This window comes from Ceratotherium simum, chromosome 26 (assembly GCF_057802395.1).
Source record: "Ceratotherium simum simum isolate JZ-2026a chromosome 26, ASM5780239v1, whole genome shotgun sequence".
Taxonomy (NCBI): Eukaryota; Metazoa; Chordata; class Mammalia; order Perissodactyla; family Rhinocerotidae; genus Ceratotherium; species Ceratotherium simum.
The window spans coordinates 44089650-44111106 of record NC_141925.1 but is presented as its reverse complement, the minus strand read 5'-3'; the positions used below and the strand labels follow the sequence as shown (position 1 = coordinate 44111106).

The 21457-nt window shown below is 35.6% G+C and overlaps 1 protein-coding gene across 9 annotated transcripts in view; it reads right to left on the bottom strand.

Annotated features, from left to right (window-relative positions):
* The window catches only part of GTF2I (general transcription factor IIi), a 123434-nt gene that overhangs the window by 45766 nt on the left and 56211 nt on the right, over positions 1-21457 (bottom strand). For 6 of the 9 annotated variants that reach the window (XM_087417779.1, XM_004442101.3, XM_087417778.1 and 3 more), the window contains 4 exons: positions 19805-19867; positions 12024-12134; positions 10372-10437; positions 3443-3626 (listed from right to left, as the gene is read on the bottom strand). In XM_087417779.1, coding sequence (XP_087273905.1) covers positions 3443-3626; positions 10372-10437; positions 12024-12134; positions 19805-19867 — 424 coding nt within the window. The remainder of the gene's footprint in view (positions 1-3442; positions 3627-10371; positions 10438-12023; positions 12135-19804; positions 19868-21457) is intronic. The other 3 variants (XM_087417781.1, XM_087417782.1, XM_087417783.1) reach the window with 1 other exon arrangement.

Here is a 21457-nt window from a genome sequence, read left to right as displayed (position 1 = left end):
AAGGTGCTTCATGAAGCATGTGTCCTCACAGAAAAAGAGTGAAAGATGCAATCCAACAGTACTTTATAAAAGCATAACATCATAGGAAGCAACCCACAAATTTCAAGTGAGATTCTTTAATTTTACGTTACATTCAAGACTACCTTGGGCCCAGCCCGGTGGCGCAAGCGGTTAAGTGCGCACGTTCCGCTGTGGCGGCCCGGGCGGCCCGGGGTTCACTGGTTCAGATCCCGGGCGTGCACCGAGGCACCGCTTGTCAAGCCATGCTGTGGCGGTGTCCCATATAAAATGGAGGAAGATGGGCACGAATGTTAGCCCAGGGCCGATCTTCCTCAGCAAAAAGAGGAGGATTGGCAGATGTTAGCTCAGGGCTGATCTTCCTCACAAAAAAAAAAAAAAAAAAAAAAAAAAAGACTACCTTACTTCAATCCATCTATAAATCAGTTATAAAAATCCTAAATATATTTCAATACTAACATTTGCAGGACAATATACACGTTTTTTTATCTTTCATAATACGCAAACAGTCCATAAAACATAATTTATAGATCACAGAACTTTCACAATCTAAGTTACATATCCCACATCACTCCATTTTACCGTAATGGCCTAAAATAATGCGGGGAGGGGGATATATCACAGAAATGTTGGAAACTAACAGGATTAAGTCAATGGTATACATAATATTTGAATAATATTAGTGAGCTGTGAAATAAAATGTTTGCTAAACTCTATAGAATTACCCTTCTAAATAAACAAAACAGTTTATGTTTATCATGACTAATCACATTAACCTCTGGAGAAATGCTTTAAAAGTCCCTTCCAAATGTGGAAGATGGCTTCTCATAAATGAATATATTGAAAGGACTTGAAACAGAATGTGCATAGCATAAAGTACCTTGTGATAAGCTTGCATAAACATTTAAATATCCAAACAAAGAGTTTTATATGCTTTAGATGAGCAAAACCTATAAAATTATTCATATATTTTCTTTACATACTTTATTAAAAATTAAATTTCAAAACTTTTAACAAATTAAAAAGAAATTTAATAAAATGACAGTACAAAGAGTTCTCAAAACAATAAACTTATTAACATATCAAAGTGTAGGGGGAGGGGTGTGCTTGTTTATGGTTCTTGGCTAGTGTCAGAATTCCAAGAAAAAGCCCATTTTGTTTACCATTCAACTTGGTGAGAGACTACTAAATATTAACTACAATTTATTTGAAAGAAAAGTGTCTGTTAGTAACAAGTTCCTCTCTGTGGAGGATAGCTCACCTACGATCTTGAAGTATCTCTTGGGTCCTTTTTCATCCTTAGTTACATCTCAAAAGCTCCTCTCATTCCCTTATTTAATACCAACACAGAGGCAAATTTCCTTGTTAATGTCCCCATTTTCTTAACAGCACCAGAGCATTACCAGAGTAATGAAGCTGAATACTTTTGCAAATGATATGACTATTATTCTAATACTGTTATTCACTTTACTGTTTACAGCTCAAATATATATGAGAAAACTTTAAAAAAAATAGGTTATAATATGCCCATGACTGGAAAAAAACTCATTTACAATAGGAGGACTTAAAATGAAAGCCGTGTATTTCAGAAGCAATGAACCCATCTCCACTCCCTGGGGGTCGAGTACTGCTTGGTCTAAACTTTACATCATAGCACTGTCTTTCCCATGCCTGTGCCCAGTTAAGGAATCAGCACTTGACATAATTCTAACCAGAGAGAAGGAAGACCATATTCCAAGGCTTCCTTGCTCTCAGAGAAACACGGGTAGCTATCCTCTCCTCCACAGATGTGGGTGTCGCTGTGAGGCCTAGAACCATTCCATCCAGCTCACCACTAATCTAAGGAAACTATCAGCATGAGGAAGGAAGAATATGGAAAAGAGCAGAAGAGGAGCCCCAACTACTACCGTTCTCATCCTCCTCTCTGACCACCTCACTAGGTGAGATAAGCATCCTATTGCGTTAAGCCAATGTGAACAAGGGTTTGTCACTGCTGGAAACATCCCAACCACTACCCCACCTCCTCCACGACAGAAAGCCTCCATCTGCTTTCATACATATTTGGCACATCTGACTGGCTACAGAATCTGAGGTTCAAACCATTGGCACTTCGAACTTGGAAAAGAACTGCTTAAGAGTGTTACAACATCCATTACTGCTCAAAGCAAGTTTATCATCAGTGTGATTTTCATTCTTTATGGATGACCTGGTCTTATTCTCTGGAACTTCATAATTTTTTCCCTTATCCTAAAGGCACTGAAACTTTATAAAGTGTGACTAGGTATATATCTTTGTTTTCCTCTCCTTTATCCTGCTCTACACTTTTTTCAGACTAGGAAAATAACTGTTACTCATTTTTGATATTTTCCTTCTCTTTTCACTTTAAGTCAAAGATCACCAGATAAGGATTCAATATCCTTTCTCACGTATCTCATAGTATAATCTTCTTTACATATTACAAGATTAACAATTTTCTAGCCCTTTCCTTGAAAATTTTAATCTAGCAAGTATATTTTTTATAATTATCTAGACAACTATTCTCTAATTGTTCCCTTTACAAATACATCTAGTACTTGTTTCACGGGTGTAATAGAAAGTCTCCATATATCTATATTTGCTGAGATCTGTTGATAAATGCCCTCTTAGGTTTTTTTTTTTTTTTTTTGGTGAGGCAGATCAGCCCTGAGCTAACATCCATGCCAATCTTCCTTTATTTTTTGTATGTGGGACTCCGCCACAGCATGGCTTGATGAGAGGCGTGTAGGTCCGAGCCCAGGATCCAAACCTGTGAACCCCGGGGCCGCCAAAGCAGAATGCAAGGAACTTAACTACTAAACCACTAGGCCAGGCCCACCCTCTTAGTTTTTTAACCTTTTATTGTAATCTTAATAGAATCTTAGTTAGTAGAAAACATGAAAATGTGTGATGTGATGCCATTTTAAAATGGAAGCATTGACACTTCCAATCTCAATGGCTGCACTGAATTTTTTAAAAAGCTCCTTGCTACATCATTTACATCAACACTAAGAAATTTACAGCACTCTGCTATCTTGGTTTTTCTTTCCACTCTTACTTCTATTGTGGCATTTATTTTTACTTCTTATAATTTACATATATTTCCATATATGCTTGAAAAAGTTCAGACCTAAAGACAAGACATTGATACTACACTGTTTTCTTTAGCAAACTTAGCAGAAAATTGGAAAAGAAAATGACAGCTATACCTCCATCAGGTATGGACAAGTGTTCATGTTCCAAAAGCCAGCTCTGGCATGACTGATAAAATCTTGTACAAAGACACATTAAAAAGTGGAAACTAAACAATATATAATAACTCAATTTAAATATAGCCCTAGTGGTTAATATTTGTCAATATAAAAAGATGCACTAATCAAGAACAAAGACAAGAGTCCAAGAGTCTTACTTCTTAATCACAAAACGAATCCTTTCCTTTGCAAGTAATATCCTCTCAAGGCGAGGAATTCCATAAGTAGATGGCCTTCTAAAAGGAATTCCTTCTGGAAGTCCTTCTACATAAAGATCTTCAACATGTGACTGGAAAAGAGGGTATGGGATCGTCACGGGACCTTTGGCTTTTATAGCTTGAGCTTGAAGGATAAAAAGAGAAAAGAAAAATCATTAAATGACCAGAATTAAGCACAATTTTTAGAAAATAATAATAATAATTGAATATGTATTGCTCTGTAAACTTTTATAACTTTACTTCGGTTTACTATAATTGAATCAGAAGAAAAATAGCAAAAAAGAACAACAACAAAAACACACCAAAGATGCCAGTATTCCATTTCACCAAATCTGTAATGAAAAAATGTATTATTTTGAGGTAATGTAGACACAGCCAGACTTTCTCTTGAAATCTGAACCACATATGAATCCAAAAGAAAACAGTTAGTATCAGCTAATACACACAGTATATAATGGAAGAGAAGCAGCATTTTGAAAAAGTAAACATTAGTGTAAAAAGAATTTTTTAATAAAATAACAAGATTTTTCTGAACTGTGAAAATTCTGCTTAGATTTCTTTGCTCGAGTAAAATGCAACAGCTACAAAAAGTTGAAAACATGGGGAGTCTTAAGAATCAAATATAATGAGCAGACTGTAATGATTTTATTAAACTACAAAGGGTCAGTTTTTCTAAACAATAGGGGACATTTCAATATCACTGGGTATTAAATATAATGCTTTTAGCAAGATAATGGAACTGAGATTAAGACAATGTCTTCCGCTCACCCAGCTCCCCATTTTGAAATACCAACTTCTGAGAAGTGAAATGACATGATGTCTGGGACATCAGAGTTTTAAAACAGTCTTGCAACAAACAGATATGGGACAGGGCCAGGCCCAGTGGCCACGTGGTTAAGCTCGGCGCTCTGCTTCAGGGGCCTAGGTTTAGCTCCCAGATGCGGACCTACACCACTCATCAGTGGACATACTGTGGCAGCAGCTCACATACAAAAAAAGAGGAAGGTTGGTAACAGATATTAGCTTAGGGCAAATCTGACTCAGCAAAAAAAAAAAAAAAAGAGAGAGAGAGAGATGGGACAGGAGAGGACAAGAAAGAAAATACTATAAAATGTTAAAGGTTGTTGAGCTTGGGTGGTGGATACTTAGAAAAGGTCTTTGTATTCCTTATTTTTTTGTCTGGAAATTTTCATAATGAAAAGGTTTTAAAAAGCATCAGTTGGGGCTGGCCCAGTGGCGTAGTGGTTAAGTGCACGTGCTCAGCTTCAGCAGCCTGGGTTTCGCGGGTTGGGATCCTGGGCGTGGACCAACACACCGCTTGTCAGGCCATGCTGTGGCGGCATCCCATATAAAGTAGAGGAAGATGGGCATGGATGTTAGCCCAGGGCCAGTCTTCCTCAGCAAAAAGAGGAGGATTGGCAACAGACCTTAGCTCAGGGCTAGTTTTCCTCACATACACACACAAAAAATGAGTTAAGTTCATCTACAACACAGGCACTTTTATAGTTAGCATTTATAATTTCAAAGTTAAACCTTTTGATACTAAGTAAAGCAATGCCAAATTTCTACGACTGCATAGCAGACACATACCACTACTCTCTCAAAAGTCTGTATGTCATTTAATTAACATAGTGCAGTTACCTAAAATGCCTTCTACTGAGCTGCAAGAACAGAAGAGGTGCTACTGAAACTGCCGAAAAGGTCCCAAAGCACAAATGACTACTTGGGCTCCCCTCGTCCCCTCCTGCTTCAAGAATCGTCCATCAGAACAGATCCACTTTAACTGAGGGTATTTTACCTAAAAGTCTATTTGCTAAATATTCATATTTGTACTAAAGTTTCAAGTGTACCATAATACACATTAATATTGAGTTAGATTTAAATTTAACATCAAGAGAAGAGAAGTCAAAATGGCAGCGTAGGCGGACTCTGAATTCACCTCCTCCCACGGACACAGCAGACTTACAACTACTCTTGGAAAAATTACCCCTGAGAGAGAATTAAAAACTGGATAAGAGGAACCCCTGCAACAAACGACAGTCCTGAGGTGGAAGAGGCAGAAATTCCCTTCCGGAGAGAAAAAATGCCACCTTCACAGGCCACAACACTTCACGGATGCCGAGAAGCAATCCAAAGGTTAATATATGAACCTCATGGTAATCATAAACCAGAAACCTATAATAAATAAACAAAAAACTAAAAGAAAGGAACCCAAACATAATACTAAAGAAAGCCATCAAACCACAAGGGAAGAGAGCAAGAAAAGAAAAAAGGAACAGAGAAGAACTACAAAAACACCCAGGAAAAAAGCAAAAAAATGGCAGTAAGTACATACTTATCAATAGCTACTTTAATGTCAATGGACTAAATGCTCCAATTAAAAGGCATAGGGTGGCTGATTGGATAAAAACACAAGACCCATATATCTGCTGCATACAAGAGAAACACTTCAGACCTAAAGACATAAACTGAAAGTGAAGGGATGGAAAAAGATACTCCACACAAATGGCAATGAAAAGAAACCTGGGGTAGCAATACTCATATCAGACAAAATAGACTTTAAAACAAAAACTGTAACACGAGACAAAGAAGGGCACTACATAATGATCAAGGGAACAATCCAACAAGAGGATATAACACTTGTAAATATCTATGCACCCAACATAGGAGCACCTAAATATATAAAGCAATTATTAACAGACATAAAAGGAGAAATAAGACAGTAACACAATCATAGTAGGGGACTTCAACACTCCACTTACACCAAGGGATAGATCATCCAAACAAAAGATCAATGAGGAAACGCTGGCCTTAAATGACACACTAGAACAGATGGACCTAGTAGATATATACAGAACATTCCATCCAAAAACCGAAGATGACACATTCTTTTCAAATGCACATGAAACATTCTCCAGGATTGATCATATATTAGGCCACAAGACAAGTCTCAATAAATTCAAAAAGACTGAAATAATACCAAACACCTTTTTGACAACAATGATATGAAACCAGAAATCGACTATAGGAGGGAAATCAGAAAAGCCACAAATATGTGGAGATTAAACAAAATGCTACTGAACAACGACTTGGTGAACAAAGAAATCAAAGAAGAAATCAAAAAAATACCTGGAGACAAACGAAAATACGACATGCCAGAATTTATGGGACACAGCAAAAGCGGTTCTAAGAGGGAAGGTGATAGCAATGCAGGCCTATCGCAACCAACGAGAAAAATCTCAAATAAACAATCGAACAGTACATCTAAAGGGACTGGAAAAAGAATAAACAAAGCCCCAAATCAGTAGAAGGAGGGAAATAATAAAAATCAGAGCAGAAATAAACGAATTAGAGACTAAAAGAAAAAAAAAACAATAATAAAAATTAATGAAACCAAGAGCTGGTTCTTTGAAAAGATAAACAAAACTGACAAACCTTTAGCCAGACTCACCAAGAAAAAAAGAGAGAAGGCTCAAATAAGTAAAATCAGAATGAAAGAGGAGGGCCGGCCCTGTGGCTTAGCAGTTAAGTGCATGCGCTCTGCTACTGGCGGCCCGGGTTCGGATCCTGGGCGTGCACTGACGCACCACTTCTCCGGCCATGCTGAGGCCGTGTCCCACATACAGCAACTAGAAAGATGTGCAACTATGACATACAACTAACTACTGGGGCTTTGGGGGGAAAAAAAAAAGGAGGAAGATTGGCAATAGATGTTAGCTCAGAGCCAGTCTTCCTCAGCAAAAAGAGGAGGATTAGCATGGATGTTAGCTCAGGGCTGATCTTCCTCACTAACTAACTAACTAACTAAATAAATAAATAAATAAATAAAAGACGACACAAAGAAATGGAAAGATATTCCATGCTCTTGGATTGGAAGAATTAACATAGTTAAGATGTCCATATTTCCTAAAGCAATCTATAGATTCAGTACAATCCCTATCAAAGTTCCAAGAACATTTTTCATAGAAACAGAACAAAGAATCCTAAAATTTACATGGAACAACAAAAGACCCCGAATAGCGAAAGGAATCTTGAGAAAAAAGAACAAAGCTGGAGGTATCACACTTCCTGATTTCAAAATATACTACACAGCTATAGTAACCAAAACAGCATGGTATTGGCACAAAACCAGACACACAGATCAATGGAATAGAATCAACAGCCCAGAAATATACCCACACATCTATGGACAGCTAATCTTCGACAAAGGAGCCAAGAACATACAATGGAGAAAGGAAAGTCTCTTTAACAAATGGTGTTGGGAAAACTGGACAGCCACATGCAAGAGAATGAAAGTAGACCATTATCTTACACCATACACAAAAATTAACACCAAATGGATTAAAGACTTGAATGTAAGACCTGAAATCATGAAATATCTAGAAGAAAACATAGAAGTACACTCTTTGACATCAGTCTTAGCAACATATTTTCAGGTACCATGTCTGATCGGGAAGGGAAACAACAGAAAAAATAAACAAATGGGACTACACCAAACTAAAAATCTTCTGCACAGCAAAGGAAACCATCAACACAACTAAAAGACAACCTAACAAATGGGAGAAGATATTTGCAAACCATATATCTGATAAGGGGTTAATCTTCAAAATATATAAAGAACTCATAAATCTCAACAACAAAAAAACAAACAATCCAATTAAAAAATGGGCAAGAGACCTGAACAGACGTTTCTCCAAAGAAGATATACAGATGGCCGACAGGCACATGAAAAGATGTTCAACATTGTTAACTATCAGGGAAATGCAAATCAAAACTACAATGAGCTATCACCTCACTCCTGTCAGAATGGCTGTAATTAACAAGACAGGAAACAACAAGTGTTGGAGAGGATGTGGAGAGAAGGGAACTCTCACACACTGCTGGTGGGAGTGCAAACTGGTGCAGCCACTATGGAAAACAGTATGGAGATTCCTCAAAAAATTAAGGATAGAACTACCATACGATCCAGCTATTCCACTGCTGGGTATTTAGCCAAAGAACGTGAAAACATATATGCATAGATACATGCACCCCTGTGTTCATTGCAGCGTTATTCACAACAGCAACCTAAGGGCCCATCAAGGGACGAATGGATAAAGAAGATGTGGTCAATACACAATGGAATACTACTCAGCCATAAGAAATGATGAAACCCAGCCATTTGTGACAACATGGATGGACTTTGAGGGTATTATGCTAAGTGAAATAAGTCAGAGGGAGAAGGTCAAATACCGTATGATCTCACTCATTAAGTAGTAGATAATAACAACAACAACCACATAGAGACAGAGATTGGATTGCTGGTTACCAGAGGGGAAGCGGGGAAGGAGGAGGGCGAAAGGGAGGATTAGGCACATGTGTGTGGTGATGGATTGTAATTAGTATTTGGGTGGTGAACATGATGTAATCTATGCAGAAATAGAAGTATAATGATGTACACCAGAAATTTATACAATGTTATAAACCAATGTTACCGCAATAAAAATAAAATATATTCCCCCTAAGGCAATTACCATTAAGGTTGTTTTGAAATTATAAAATGTGAATATTGTTATTATAATTTCACAATGGTTAGTAAACATTATTTCCTTATATGCAAAGTAATCAACTAAATCACCATCACAACAAAGGCAAAAACATAATCTTTTGCTCCTCTTTATGAGAAAGAGTACTCAAAATAGTACTAAATTAAATATATAATAACAAAACTATAAACAGCATTTTATAGCATGTATTTATGTGCAGGCCTTCCGGTGAGCACTTGCCCCACACCATCTCATCTGTCTCATCAAATCCTCTAGCAGCTCTTGTGACCATTTTAAAACAGGACGCCAGGGCTCAGAGAGGACTGAGAGACCCGGCCAGGCATGCTCTCCCCAAAGCCTGTAATCTCATCACCATGTTACAGTGCCTCCATGTAGGATATGTTATCAATTTTTGCTTGGAAATGGACCAATTAAAAGCACAGGCAAAAAGCTTGGACTAGTAAAAATTGGAGAAAATACTAAGAGGAAATAACTGAAAATATTAAAGAAAAGTTATTGAATTCATTATTAAATATCTTCATTGAGGGGTAGGTTATCATCCACGATAAATAGAGAAATGTTCATTTCAAGTTTATTAAAGTAAAAAATGCCAATATGGTTTATCATTTAAAAATTTCACTTACGGAAATTCAATGATGCAGGATAGCACTATAAAATTAGATTTTCAAGTTAAAATTCAGTGTATTATACACTTTTACAGCTTGACAGTCAATTATAAAAGAACGAATCCTCCAAATAAAAAATAGCACAACAGATGATAATTTTAAATGACTGTTGCTATTTTTAGATGAGCATTTGATAAATACCATCAGATAATAACAAACTGCTTGTTTCTTTGATCACTATATAATGGTGGCTATAGCATAGAATAGCAAAACAAAAGGGAAATAGAATTTGAGATTTAGCTTAAACTCAGTTACAGATTAAGATCAGAGTAGAGAAAATAAGGGCATCTAGATGAATACTTGATTTAACACAGCAGATTAAGAAAGACTATTAAGAAAATAATCTTCAACTAAATCTCCAAGATCCAGGACTTTGCAACAAATACATAAATAAACTCCCAAATATGCACGCTGTAAGTTTAAAAGAAAAGCTAATTGATAATTAAAGAAAGAAAACTTTTTCTAAGCTTTGTAGTAATCTAGAAACAAAGTTTCTAATATTTGGACAGACCCTATCCACGACCTTTTGAGGGACAGATACAGAAGTAAGGCCCAAGTCACCAGCAGAACTGGACTTCCTCACATTAGACGAACAGTAACTCCATTGTTAAAAAGCTTATGAACAAAATATTACAAGAATTTCTGAATTTAGACTTACCATATTTTCTTTCAAACAATTCTTCAACTTGTTTACGTAGATCAGTAATTCGAGCATTCCATTTCTCTGAATATTGAGAGAAAGTTAAATCTCAATAATAAATCCCTGTTTGGGAGCACTAATATGTTCTTAAAATGACCCGACATCTAAGGACTTATGTTCTACGCAGTACATCCTGATTTTTAATAATCCATCTCCATCTATATAATTTGACTGTTTTCCTAAGAACTTCTTCCTTTTTCGTGGTTCTTAGAATTGGTTCGGGGCCAGCCCTGTGGCTTAGTGGTTGAGTGTGCGCACTCCGCTGCTGGTAGCCCAGGGTTCGGATCCCAGGCGTGCACCGATGCACCGCTTCCCATGCTGAGGCTGCATCCCACATACAGCAACTAGAAGGATGTGCAACTATGACATACAACTATCTACTGGGGCTTTGGGGAAAAAAAGTAGGAGGATTGGCAATAGATGTTAGCTTAGAGCCGGTCTTCCTCAGCAAAAAGAGGAGGATTAGCATGGATGCTAGCTCAGGGCTTATCTTCCTCACAAAAAAAAAAAAAAAAAAGAACTGGTTCAATCAGAGATTATAGGGGATGTTTTAAAGGTTATTTCTGAAACACTTCATACTGAGTACCTCTTGTCAGCCTAATAATTTCTGAAAGGCAGAAAAGACCACTCCATTTACACACTACAGAATGGAGGCAAAAAAGAGGGAGATCTCCGAGGTTATTCAGGAAACCTTCCAAAACATGTCTAAGTTATGTGGAAATGAGACTTTATATAGAAAGTCTTTTGCAACTTAGAATAGAGCGCTAAAAAATATAAATATATGTAAACTTACTGTATGTATAAATTCAATTTATATCCAGTAATTGTGACTATAACAAGTTAAAATACTAAAATGCATTTAAAAAATGTATATAAGCTATATGTTCTATTCAATATATGGATCACAAACACAATTGGCCACTAATATTTATTTAGTCCCTTCAAACAGATACATCATCCATTGGGTTTTGGGTACATTTGCTGCTGGCAGTCACACAGAGCAAGAAAAATCAAGATGTGAAATATTTCTTAAACAAAAAAGGTTTTAAAGCTAAGAAAAGGGGCCGGCCCGGTGGCACAGTGGTTAAATTCGCGCACTCTGCTTCAGCGGCACAGGGTTTGCTGGTGCAGATCCTGGGCACGGACCTACTCACTGCTCATCAAGCCATGCTGAGGCGGCATCCCATATAGAAGAACTAGAAGGACCCACAACTAGGATATACAACTACGTACTGGGGTTTTGGGGAGAAAAAAGGAAAAAAAGAAAGAAAGAAAAAGAGGAAGATTGGCAACAGATGTGAGCTCAGGGCCAGTATTCCTCAAAAACAAAACAAAGCTAAGGAAAATAATTACTGTGTCATTAACACAGATGTAAAGTCTACTAACTGCAGTTAACGTCAGACGATACAATGGCTTATGCTTTGGTAAACCCAAACTATGTTTACACAATGTCTGTAAGGTCACTTCAAACTGCCCATGGTTTTCCTCAGATCATACGGCAGTAATACAGATTAAAGCATTGCACCAAAGAACGCTATAAATGTTATCAGTAACACAAAGAGTTCAGAAGAAAATAAAGAAAACAGGCCTGTATTTAATGGAGAACTCACCAAAGTTGAACTCCCTCACTTTCCGTTTTCCAGCATTGGCAGGTTCCGTGACTGGCGGCTGAGGTGGCTCACTGCTCTTTGGCCTCTTGGTAGGTGGAGAATAATCATCATCTTGAAAAAGAAAACTGTCATCACTGGAGGAACAGTCTATGTGAGTTACAGCCACCGCCTGTTCAATTCTCAACATTCAAAAGATGTGGGGGCTTTAAATCTGTTTGGTATATCAGTCATTATTTCTGTACTGTCATTTTCAGCATATTTTTCCCAGTTACATTTGCAGTTTTCCTGTCCTTTTGGGATGTGCCAAGTGACTATTCCTCATTTTCTTTTTTCTTGCTTCATTTTTTTAGTTTGCTTCATTTGAATTGTCATTACAAATTTTCCCTTCTCCTCTCATAACCCCTCTCACCTGCCTAGAATTATAGCCCATTTTAATTCTTTCAAGAAAAACGTTTTAATGGAGACAGCTACTTACAACTATACAAACATATATAAGGGGGAAAAACAGCTTGAATGGAAAAATAAATATTTGAGCTTATACAAAACTCAAGCATACATAAACAAGGGAGGTTGGATAACTGTATGTCAAACACTCTTAAACACAGATCTTACAGCACTAAAGAAATAGGGCTACATTATTTATGAAACAGACAATGTTGATTCAGTCAATACAAAACCTATGAAGAAATGAGCAATCAGATATTTACACACAGAATACAGACTACTCAAGACATTTATAGTAAGAGTTCGTGCTAATTTCTTCTTGGATATGTCTGCAACTCAACTCTGCTGTGATATTTCAGTATATCTAATGCTAGGATTAAAGGCATTTGGATCAAATAAGAAAAGCAATCAGTGTTACCTTCTAGTCCCTGGAAATGTCAAGTGGGACACTACTAAGATTTCTGCTCAAATACCATCCGTTAAGTTACTGAAAATACCATTTTAAGAAATCTATACTTAAAAACAAATATGAGATACAGAAGAAAATAATTACTATGTTAAAGATCACAGCAACAATAAAAAGATAACCTTTCAAATACATAAGTTACCCTTTTAGATCAGTATAATTTTCATTCTCGTTTTATTGCTAAAGAAACAGGCTCAGAGAATGTTATGTGACTTAACCATGTCACATCACTAGACAGCACAGCTGAGATTAGATTATAGGTATAACTCTCCACAAAACTAACAGGTTAATTCTCAAACACATAAGAAGAAATCCAGATTCAGCCTAATACGCAATGTTGCCTGAGACAGCAATGGATAACTTCTATATACTTCACATGCTAATCAAGGGAAACCTGACTGAAGTCTAAAATACTTCTGCGGTAGTTCTCCCTTATCCACGGTTTTGCTTACCTGTGGTCAATCCTGAAAATATTAAATGGAAAATTCCAGAAATAAACAATTCATAACCATAAATTGCAAACTGTCCTGCTCTGGACGTGACTCATCCCTTTGTCCAGCATATCCACGCTGTATACGTTCCCCATCCGTTAGTCACTTAGTAGCCCTCTCAGTTATCAGATCAACTGTCAAGGTACTGTGGTGCTTGTGTTCAAGTCACCCTTCTTTTACTTAATGATGGCCCCAAAGCACATGAGTACTGATGCTGGCAATTCGGATATGCCAAAGAGAAGCCACAAAGTGCTTCCTTTAAGTGAAAAGGTGGAAGTTCTCGACTTAATAAGGAAAGAAAAAAACTGTATGCTGAGATTGCTAAAATGTACTTATTACAGTCTATTGTTATAATTGTTCTATTTTACCACTAGTTGTTAATCTCTTACTGTGTCTAATTTATAAATTAAACTTTATCATAGGTATGTAATTTAGGCAAAAACATAGTCTATAAAGGGTTAGGCACTATTCGTAGTTTCAGGCATCCACTGGGGGTCTGGGAACACGGCCCCGCAGAGGGAGGACCAGTGTATCTCATTCCTATCACAGCATCAGAGAACACAATCAGACACTGTTGCCCTGCTTCCCTGACTCTGGGTTCTACCTATAATGCCAACAGATATTCTGGTACTGAAATCATTTAGGTGATTATCTATGATTATTATTATCATGATTATTCTAACCAATACAAGAAAAAGGTACCAATGTCACCAATACCTGATAAAGTCATACTAGGACTCATTTATGTGCTGGGAAACACAAAAATGCTACTTTAGAAGATGCTATATCAGGAAAACATTATCATACAAACAACTTATGACACTATAAAAACTTTCATGTGTTGAATGCCACTGTAGAAACCCATGTTCAAATCCAGAAAAAAAAAAATCTATGGGAGAAAATTTAAAAATGACAAACTACTAGTAAAATGAAACTTGACTATGTCATCTGGACTTATAATTATTAAACTACTACCAGGATTAAAAATGGTCAAAAGAGATTATTAAGTAATTAGATTCAAAGCTAAGTAGATACATTTTGGAAAACATATTACATATCATTGACATGTCTGGCTTTTAATTCTGAAAACACACTGGGGAAAAAAACCCTCTTTTCCAACTTCCAAACATATTTTTTGAAGCCTAAAAGTATTTTTATGCTAGTTCTCAAAGGGTGAAGTGAAATATACTCATTTCACCTATGAATATTATCAAAAGTATTTTAGATGCTTAATATTTCATTACAAACATTAAGCAATGACATTTAAAACAAAAGTATTTTCCCTATAGGCTAACTAATGTAGCCTAAATATTTCTACATATCATTTAAACTGATCATTAACTGAATTACATAAAAACTGAAAGATTATAAAATGAAAATGCAAATGTAGCTGTAGGATGGTAATGAAGAATCGCAGAAATTTATCGTATTCATCTCAATTACAATCTAAACTGTCTGAAATTGAGGCCAAGGGGAAAGGCTGAGAGAGCTTTTCTTTAATGTCAAGACCTCACTCCTTCAATCAGTTTAACTTATTTTCGAACAAAAAGAATAGTATAAATGTTTTTTATGAAAGTAACCTCATCAATCATAAACAGCAAAAAGAAAAAAGGTAAATCTAGGAGTAGTTTAAAAGAAACGATTTAACAAAGATTGTCAAATATTAAAAAGTGGTATCACATTTCTCTCCAGTGAAATAACGAAGTTCAATCTATTAAATGTGAACAAATATAGATGAAATTTAATTATTTGTAATAATAAAATATCACACCACACATTCTATTAAAAGACTAACCCATTTCACATATTAACTCATCTTTAGGTGTCTTAAGTAAATACAAAACATGGAATTAAATCATATAGAGTATGAACTTATAACACACCTTCCATTTTTGTTGCCCCTCTGCAGCAAAAAACTATTGGTTTTGAGAAAGTATGAGAAAACGTTTTTGAGGAAGTATGAGAAAATGTTACTCTTGACCTCAAAATCCTTTTCACAAAGGATCAAAGTTATTTATTTCTTCATCGCAGAAAATATCCAATAAAGCTCCAGGAGCTCACCTCCAATTGTTTTCTATTTATCCAGCAGGGTCCATTGGGGTCCAGCAGGGAGCATTGTTTTCTAATTATCATGGTGTTTCAACATTGTAATAACAACCACTTTTGTGTAAAAAGATACATATTTCACGATGCTTCAAATTCAAGCCCAAAATAGAAATGTTTACATCATCAAAACTTAAAGCTTATAAAATGAATTTCAAAATATTTTCATACGCAAAAGCTGGTGTTCAGGAACACACAATAGTTACGCTACCAGTACTAACACAAGCCCCCCCACACCTCAAAAACAGGCAGCAACAGTCCCTAACTCAAAATTTGTATTTAGGAAAAAACCTTGTTTTCTTTTTTGCAAGATATTTACAAATATGCCTATAGATGAGACAAACTTCAGAGCTAAAATTTATTTCTGCATTCTCATTTGTGAATGCATTAATACAACATGAAAACAAATTCTGACACTTTTTTTCAACATAAATGGTAATGTTTGATCATAAAATCTGACACCTATTCAAAAGAAAACAAAAAAAAAATCAAAACAAATCAGGCACTGTATCTCTTTTGAAATTACTCAGAGTTAGAGCCATTAATTACCTTAAACATTTCAAATTAAATGGATGGCATTTTTCACCCAAGGATCCAGGTCATAAATCTTCTAAAACTCATTTTTACAATAATTGATGTTCATTAAGTGACTCTTTAGCAGCTATAAAATTAAAAACATTTTCAAATGCTAACCTATCCAATTACATAGATTTTATGAACTCTCCAATAACAATGATGAGATAAGCACAATAATCAAACAACGACAAACAGTAAAGCCTACTGGCTCTATGTTCAGAATATCCCCAGAATTCAACCACTTCTTATCTCCACTGCCACCACCCTGTTCTAAAGCACCTTGCTCTCGGCCCTGGATAACTGCAATAGTGTTGCTTCCACTATGGTCTGCCCTCCTCAGCCTTGTTTCTTCAGAGTGAAGAACTGAACCTACGGCTCCTCTGTTCAAAAACCTCTAATGGACTTGCCTATCTTATCTTGTTCACTCCTAAATCGTTAGCACCTAATACAGTCCCGGCACACACAAGGGGCCTGGTATGCAGAATGACTAAATGAACATTTGAACAGTGCAGTCTTTAATCAAGTGTAGCAGCCAAATAGATACCAAGGCCCTAGGCATGGATTTCACAAAAACTGATACCACCAGAGGATGACAGGTAACCAAACTACTGAAGCTCTAGAACAGCACGATCCTAACTACAGTCCATGTACCAGATGTGCACTACATGTACAACTGCATTCCTGTGTCCAAAAAGTTATGTCTGTATTTCAATGTATATGAGAAAGAAATAAAATTAAAAATTTCAAAGACAGTTTTACTTAAGACAACAAAATTAATTTTTAAATGAATCAATTTAAAGAAAAAACTTAAGTAATGAACAGGCAGTTAGGCTACGGCAGAATGACATTTGTGAATGGCTCAGGTTTGGGAAATAATGCCCTAAAATAAGACTTCTGTTAAGGCAAAAAGCTTTCCGTTATTAGCACACCCATGACAGCTAGACCTCAAACAACTCTAAGTTAAGATTTTCTCTGCACATATCACATATCAAAGACCTGACAGCAGTCTGATTTTATCCAAAAGCGCAATCACGATGTTTATGAAGTTAAGGCATCCACAGTCATATTATTCCAAGGGCTATTTCCCAAACCTAAGTCACCCAAGTTACAAACGTGTTTCTCTGACTTCAAACACAAATGGATCACCTCAAATGGAAGCACACACCTCAGAGCACCCTGCCGGCAATAGGTAAGGAAGGCAATGGGTAAGGAACACTATCCTGCAGAGATAACACGTCTGCAGCAATGCCAATTAGCGCCTTCCTAACTCCACACAATTTCAAATAAAGATACTGACGTTATGGTACTGTGGAAAATCTGACAAACGTACTTGATGACAAAGTTCCTTTTTTTTTCTTTTCTATAAACTATTTGGGAAATGCAGAAAGATACAACAGGAGACAGTAAGTCAGGCCCAGGGAAGCAGGATTATCTTATTTTCTTCCAAGCACAAGAATTTTCCTACACAAACTAACATCATTCTCTAGACATACTTTTCCTTTTAAACTTGCCTTGTTCAGAAAAGGCAGGGATTTTTTTTCACTAAACATATTACATTAGGGATCTTTTTCAGATCACTTACACACACACACACAAATCACTATTTTAATGCCCGTGTATTTTTTCTAAGAAAAATACCAAAACTTAATTTTCTAACTACAGATACGTAACTAACTTTTACCACTTTGCAATTATCTTTCCAGAAAAAAATATAATATACTTATCAAACAGACATGCACGTAAATTCTCATTTGACCTTCCCTGTTAATATCACAGATTTACATTTTACCTTCCTTAATGTATGAGTAAAAAGTAACTAGCAATTTAATTAAGGTTGATATACAGTTTGCTCGTGAACATATAAGCCATGGGAAACGCTACCCTATGAGGTAATTACTTTACAGAGACCTGGTATTTCACAGGTCTTCTGAACATAAAGAAGAAGCCTATATAGCAAAATTCTACTACTGGTTGACAAATTTGGATGATAAATCAAGCTTCCGGCACTAGGTCTTAGTTTAAAAGAAACGGGATTTATCGTTCCCTCCAGAGAGGTAAAATTGAAAAGACTAACATGTTTAGGTTTATGAGCCATTTATTTCATAATTATCTTAACATCTCTCTACAGGTCATATGCTATAAAAGCAAGTATTTACTTTCTAAACAATTTTAATACAGCCTTTATCTGCTTTAAGATTTGATACATTGATTTGGTTATTAGTCCTATATAAAACTTTTATCCTAATAATTTTAATAATCATCTATTTTTCTTATCTCTGTAGAAAGAAGAAACTTCTGAATGTTTAGAATATTTATACACTCTTAAGATTTTCTTCTCTGACAGTTAATGAGGTTTCCAACTAAAAAGCAATTAAATTCAGTTATTTAATGCTAGACTATAAACAATTCAAAACTGCTTTTAGGTTAGTAAAATTATATTCATGACAAAAGAAATATGCATATTAAATTAATTGAGATATTAACACATGAAGTATGACAAAACTTCTCATATTAGGTGGAGAATTTAATCAACTTAATTTTAGAAGCAATGAAGACAAACGTTTTGAGTAGTTTGAAGCAGCCGAACACTACAAATAACCACCAGCTGGACACCAGTAGGAGACAGGTTATTAAAAAAGAAAAAGAAAGAGAGAGAGATACCAAACCAAGAAAGGTTATGCAGCAGTTAAAAAAAATAATAATAATGAAGTACAAAGATGTGTGGTTACGGGGAAAAAAAGAAATCTACGGGAAATGTGATACGTACGTATTTTAAATGTTCGTTATAATGTTGGTATGCTGAAAATATCTATGTATTTTTGCAAAACTAAATATATATACATGTGTATATATAGACCAAATTATTTTTAGATGTATATACAATAAACTGACATCTACCCTTGAGTATAGGAACTTTGGAGCAGGGCAGAGGTAAACAAAACTTTACACAGTGTAATTTCTTGTTTCAATATTTTACCTTAGGAAAGGACTACTTTGAGGGAAAAAATTTATAGGAATATTGTGAGACATTAAAAGGAAAAAAATTTTCAATATGCATTTAATGAAATATGAAACATGAGTGTTAATAATTAGCTGAATTTTTAAATAATTCAGACAAACTGGCTCACCTGCATTCATGCATTATCTTCAAAGAAAAAACTAAGTTTAAAGCAACTTTAGCTAAAGACATTAGTTTAGAATATATTTGTAGCTACTGCTTCAAAACAGTTTTTAAAGACAGATTATATGTCAGCTCTAATAATAGTATTTTAGGGGGAAAACTGGCGTTAAAATTTGACTAAACTATCAACGCTTTTTCCTCTGCTTTACTTAGACAGTAGCAGGGCTTCCAGTAGTAATCAGATCTCTTCTATCACAACCCATTAACAGGTTACAGCATCCGCTTTGTGTGCATCCAGTCTGGTCATAGCTTTTGTTTTTTATTCTCTATTCCCAATGATAGAAAGTATAGCTTGGTCTACTGCTCATTTTCACGGCTTACTTTTGTCGTCTAAAACTCCCCAATCACTGGGTGTGCTGCTGGGAAGGGGGCTGCTTTGGTCACACATACACATATATGCTTCAGTTTTTTTCACAGGTTTCCTTTAAAAATGAACGAAATGCATACTTAGCAATGTGAATGTGACAAATATGTTTATGACCAGAAGTAAACTTTTGGAATCAAGGCTTTGATAACTAACCTTCAATAGTCACCTCAACTTCAGGGTCCTCACTTGTTTCTGAAGGGACATGCTGAGTAGAATCTTGAAAAAAATAAAATTCTAGAATGACATTCATTACAAAGCACTTTCTATATGTTCCAACATTTTACTGATTTGATACTCCAAAAGAAGCCTATGATAAAATTTTATTGGCATTTTAATCCATCTCATATTCATTAAATTAAAATATCTGACCCTTTTAATTATAAATAGGGATAAGAGAAAACAAAACGTAGAAAAAGTCTGGAAACTATTAGATAATACCAAGTTACCTGCATCAACGGACTCAAAAATCTTGTATTTTTAGACAACTATGATTATAATGAAGTCACAATTCTTTTCCTGCTGTAACTAAAAAATGCTAGGATAAAAACAAAAGCTTTCTATTATTTTACTATTTCCTCTCTCCTTCCAGAAATCCTCAGAGTGGTTTATATTGTTAAATAAAACCACAATCAATTTTTTGCAACGGGGACCTTCATTATCAAGACAATGACTGCAAAAAACGCATACAGGACTGAATCCCCTAACTTTATATGCAATATACTTAAAAAAATTAAATATTTTATTAATATTTGTGTTACTACACAAAACAAATGTACATCAGAATGTTAGTGCTAGAAGCTCAGCTAGAGAGTCTTTGTCAACTCTCTTTTCATTTGCAAAGGTTGAGAGATTAATTGATTTGCCAAAGATTATGTTTACTTGTTAGTAAAGGAATAAAGACCAGAACCCAGGTTCAATTCAACTCTATTAACACTGCAATATAACAATAAAAAGCTCCTCAAAAATAAAGTATTTCAAAGCCTAATATCTACTAATAAAATTGCAAACTGTGAAGCAATTCATATTGCCTAATGAGCCCTGGTACCATGTATCTTGTATACAGGTATCTCATTGTTGGAAGTAGTGCCTATGCAAAACAGGATTTTCTTACAGAGGAAACACCTCATTACCTCCACACAATAAAACATTAAAAAATTCACCCACACAATCTTCTATAAAAAGATCTCAAAAAGAAATGTAAAACATTCTTTAAAATGAGCATCTCAATATTGCTGCACCCAGTTAGAAACCCTAATTCTAAAATTGAATTGGGAAAGATCAGCCAACATTGCAGGGACTTTTAAGAACTCCCTCGACTCAAAGAGAGTAAAAGATCAAATTAATGATTTAAAAAAAATAATAAAGTAAAACAGCAAATATAAGGACTAAAAAGTTACAGAATAGACTCCCTTCTTATTCTAGAAAAATAAGACACAACATGACCAGTTTATGAGAAAAAAAATAATTTTAAAACAAGATTCAGTCACGACACCAGTCATTTTCCTCGGGAGAAATCTACAAAAATTCTTTTGGAACTACATAAACCACTTAGAAATAGGAAGCCATTGTGCACAATAACAGTTTAACTCCAGAGTCCAGTTACTAAAAAAGCTGTACCACAGTTAAATGTTCACTCAATCCTAAAATTAAAGGAAGATGGTTGATAAACAGACCAAGTAGTTCATGGGGTAGTTGTGGGTATAAAAATAAGCAGAGGGGGCCGGCCCCGTGGCTTAGCGGTTAAGTGCGTGCGCTCCACTGCTGGCGGCCCGGGTTCAGATCCCGGGCGCGCACCGATGCACCACT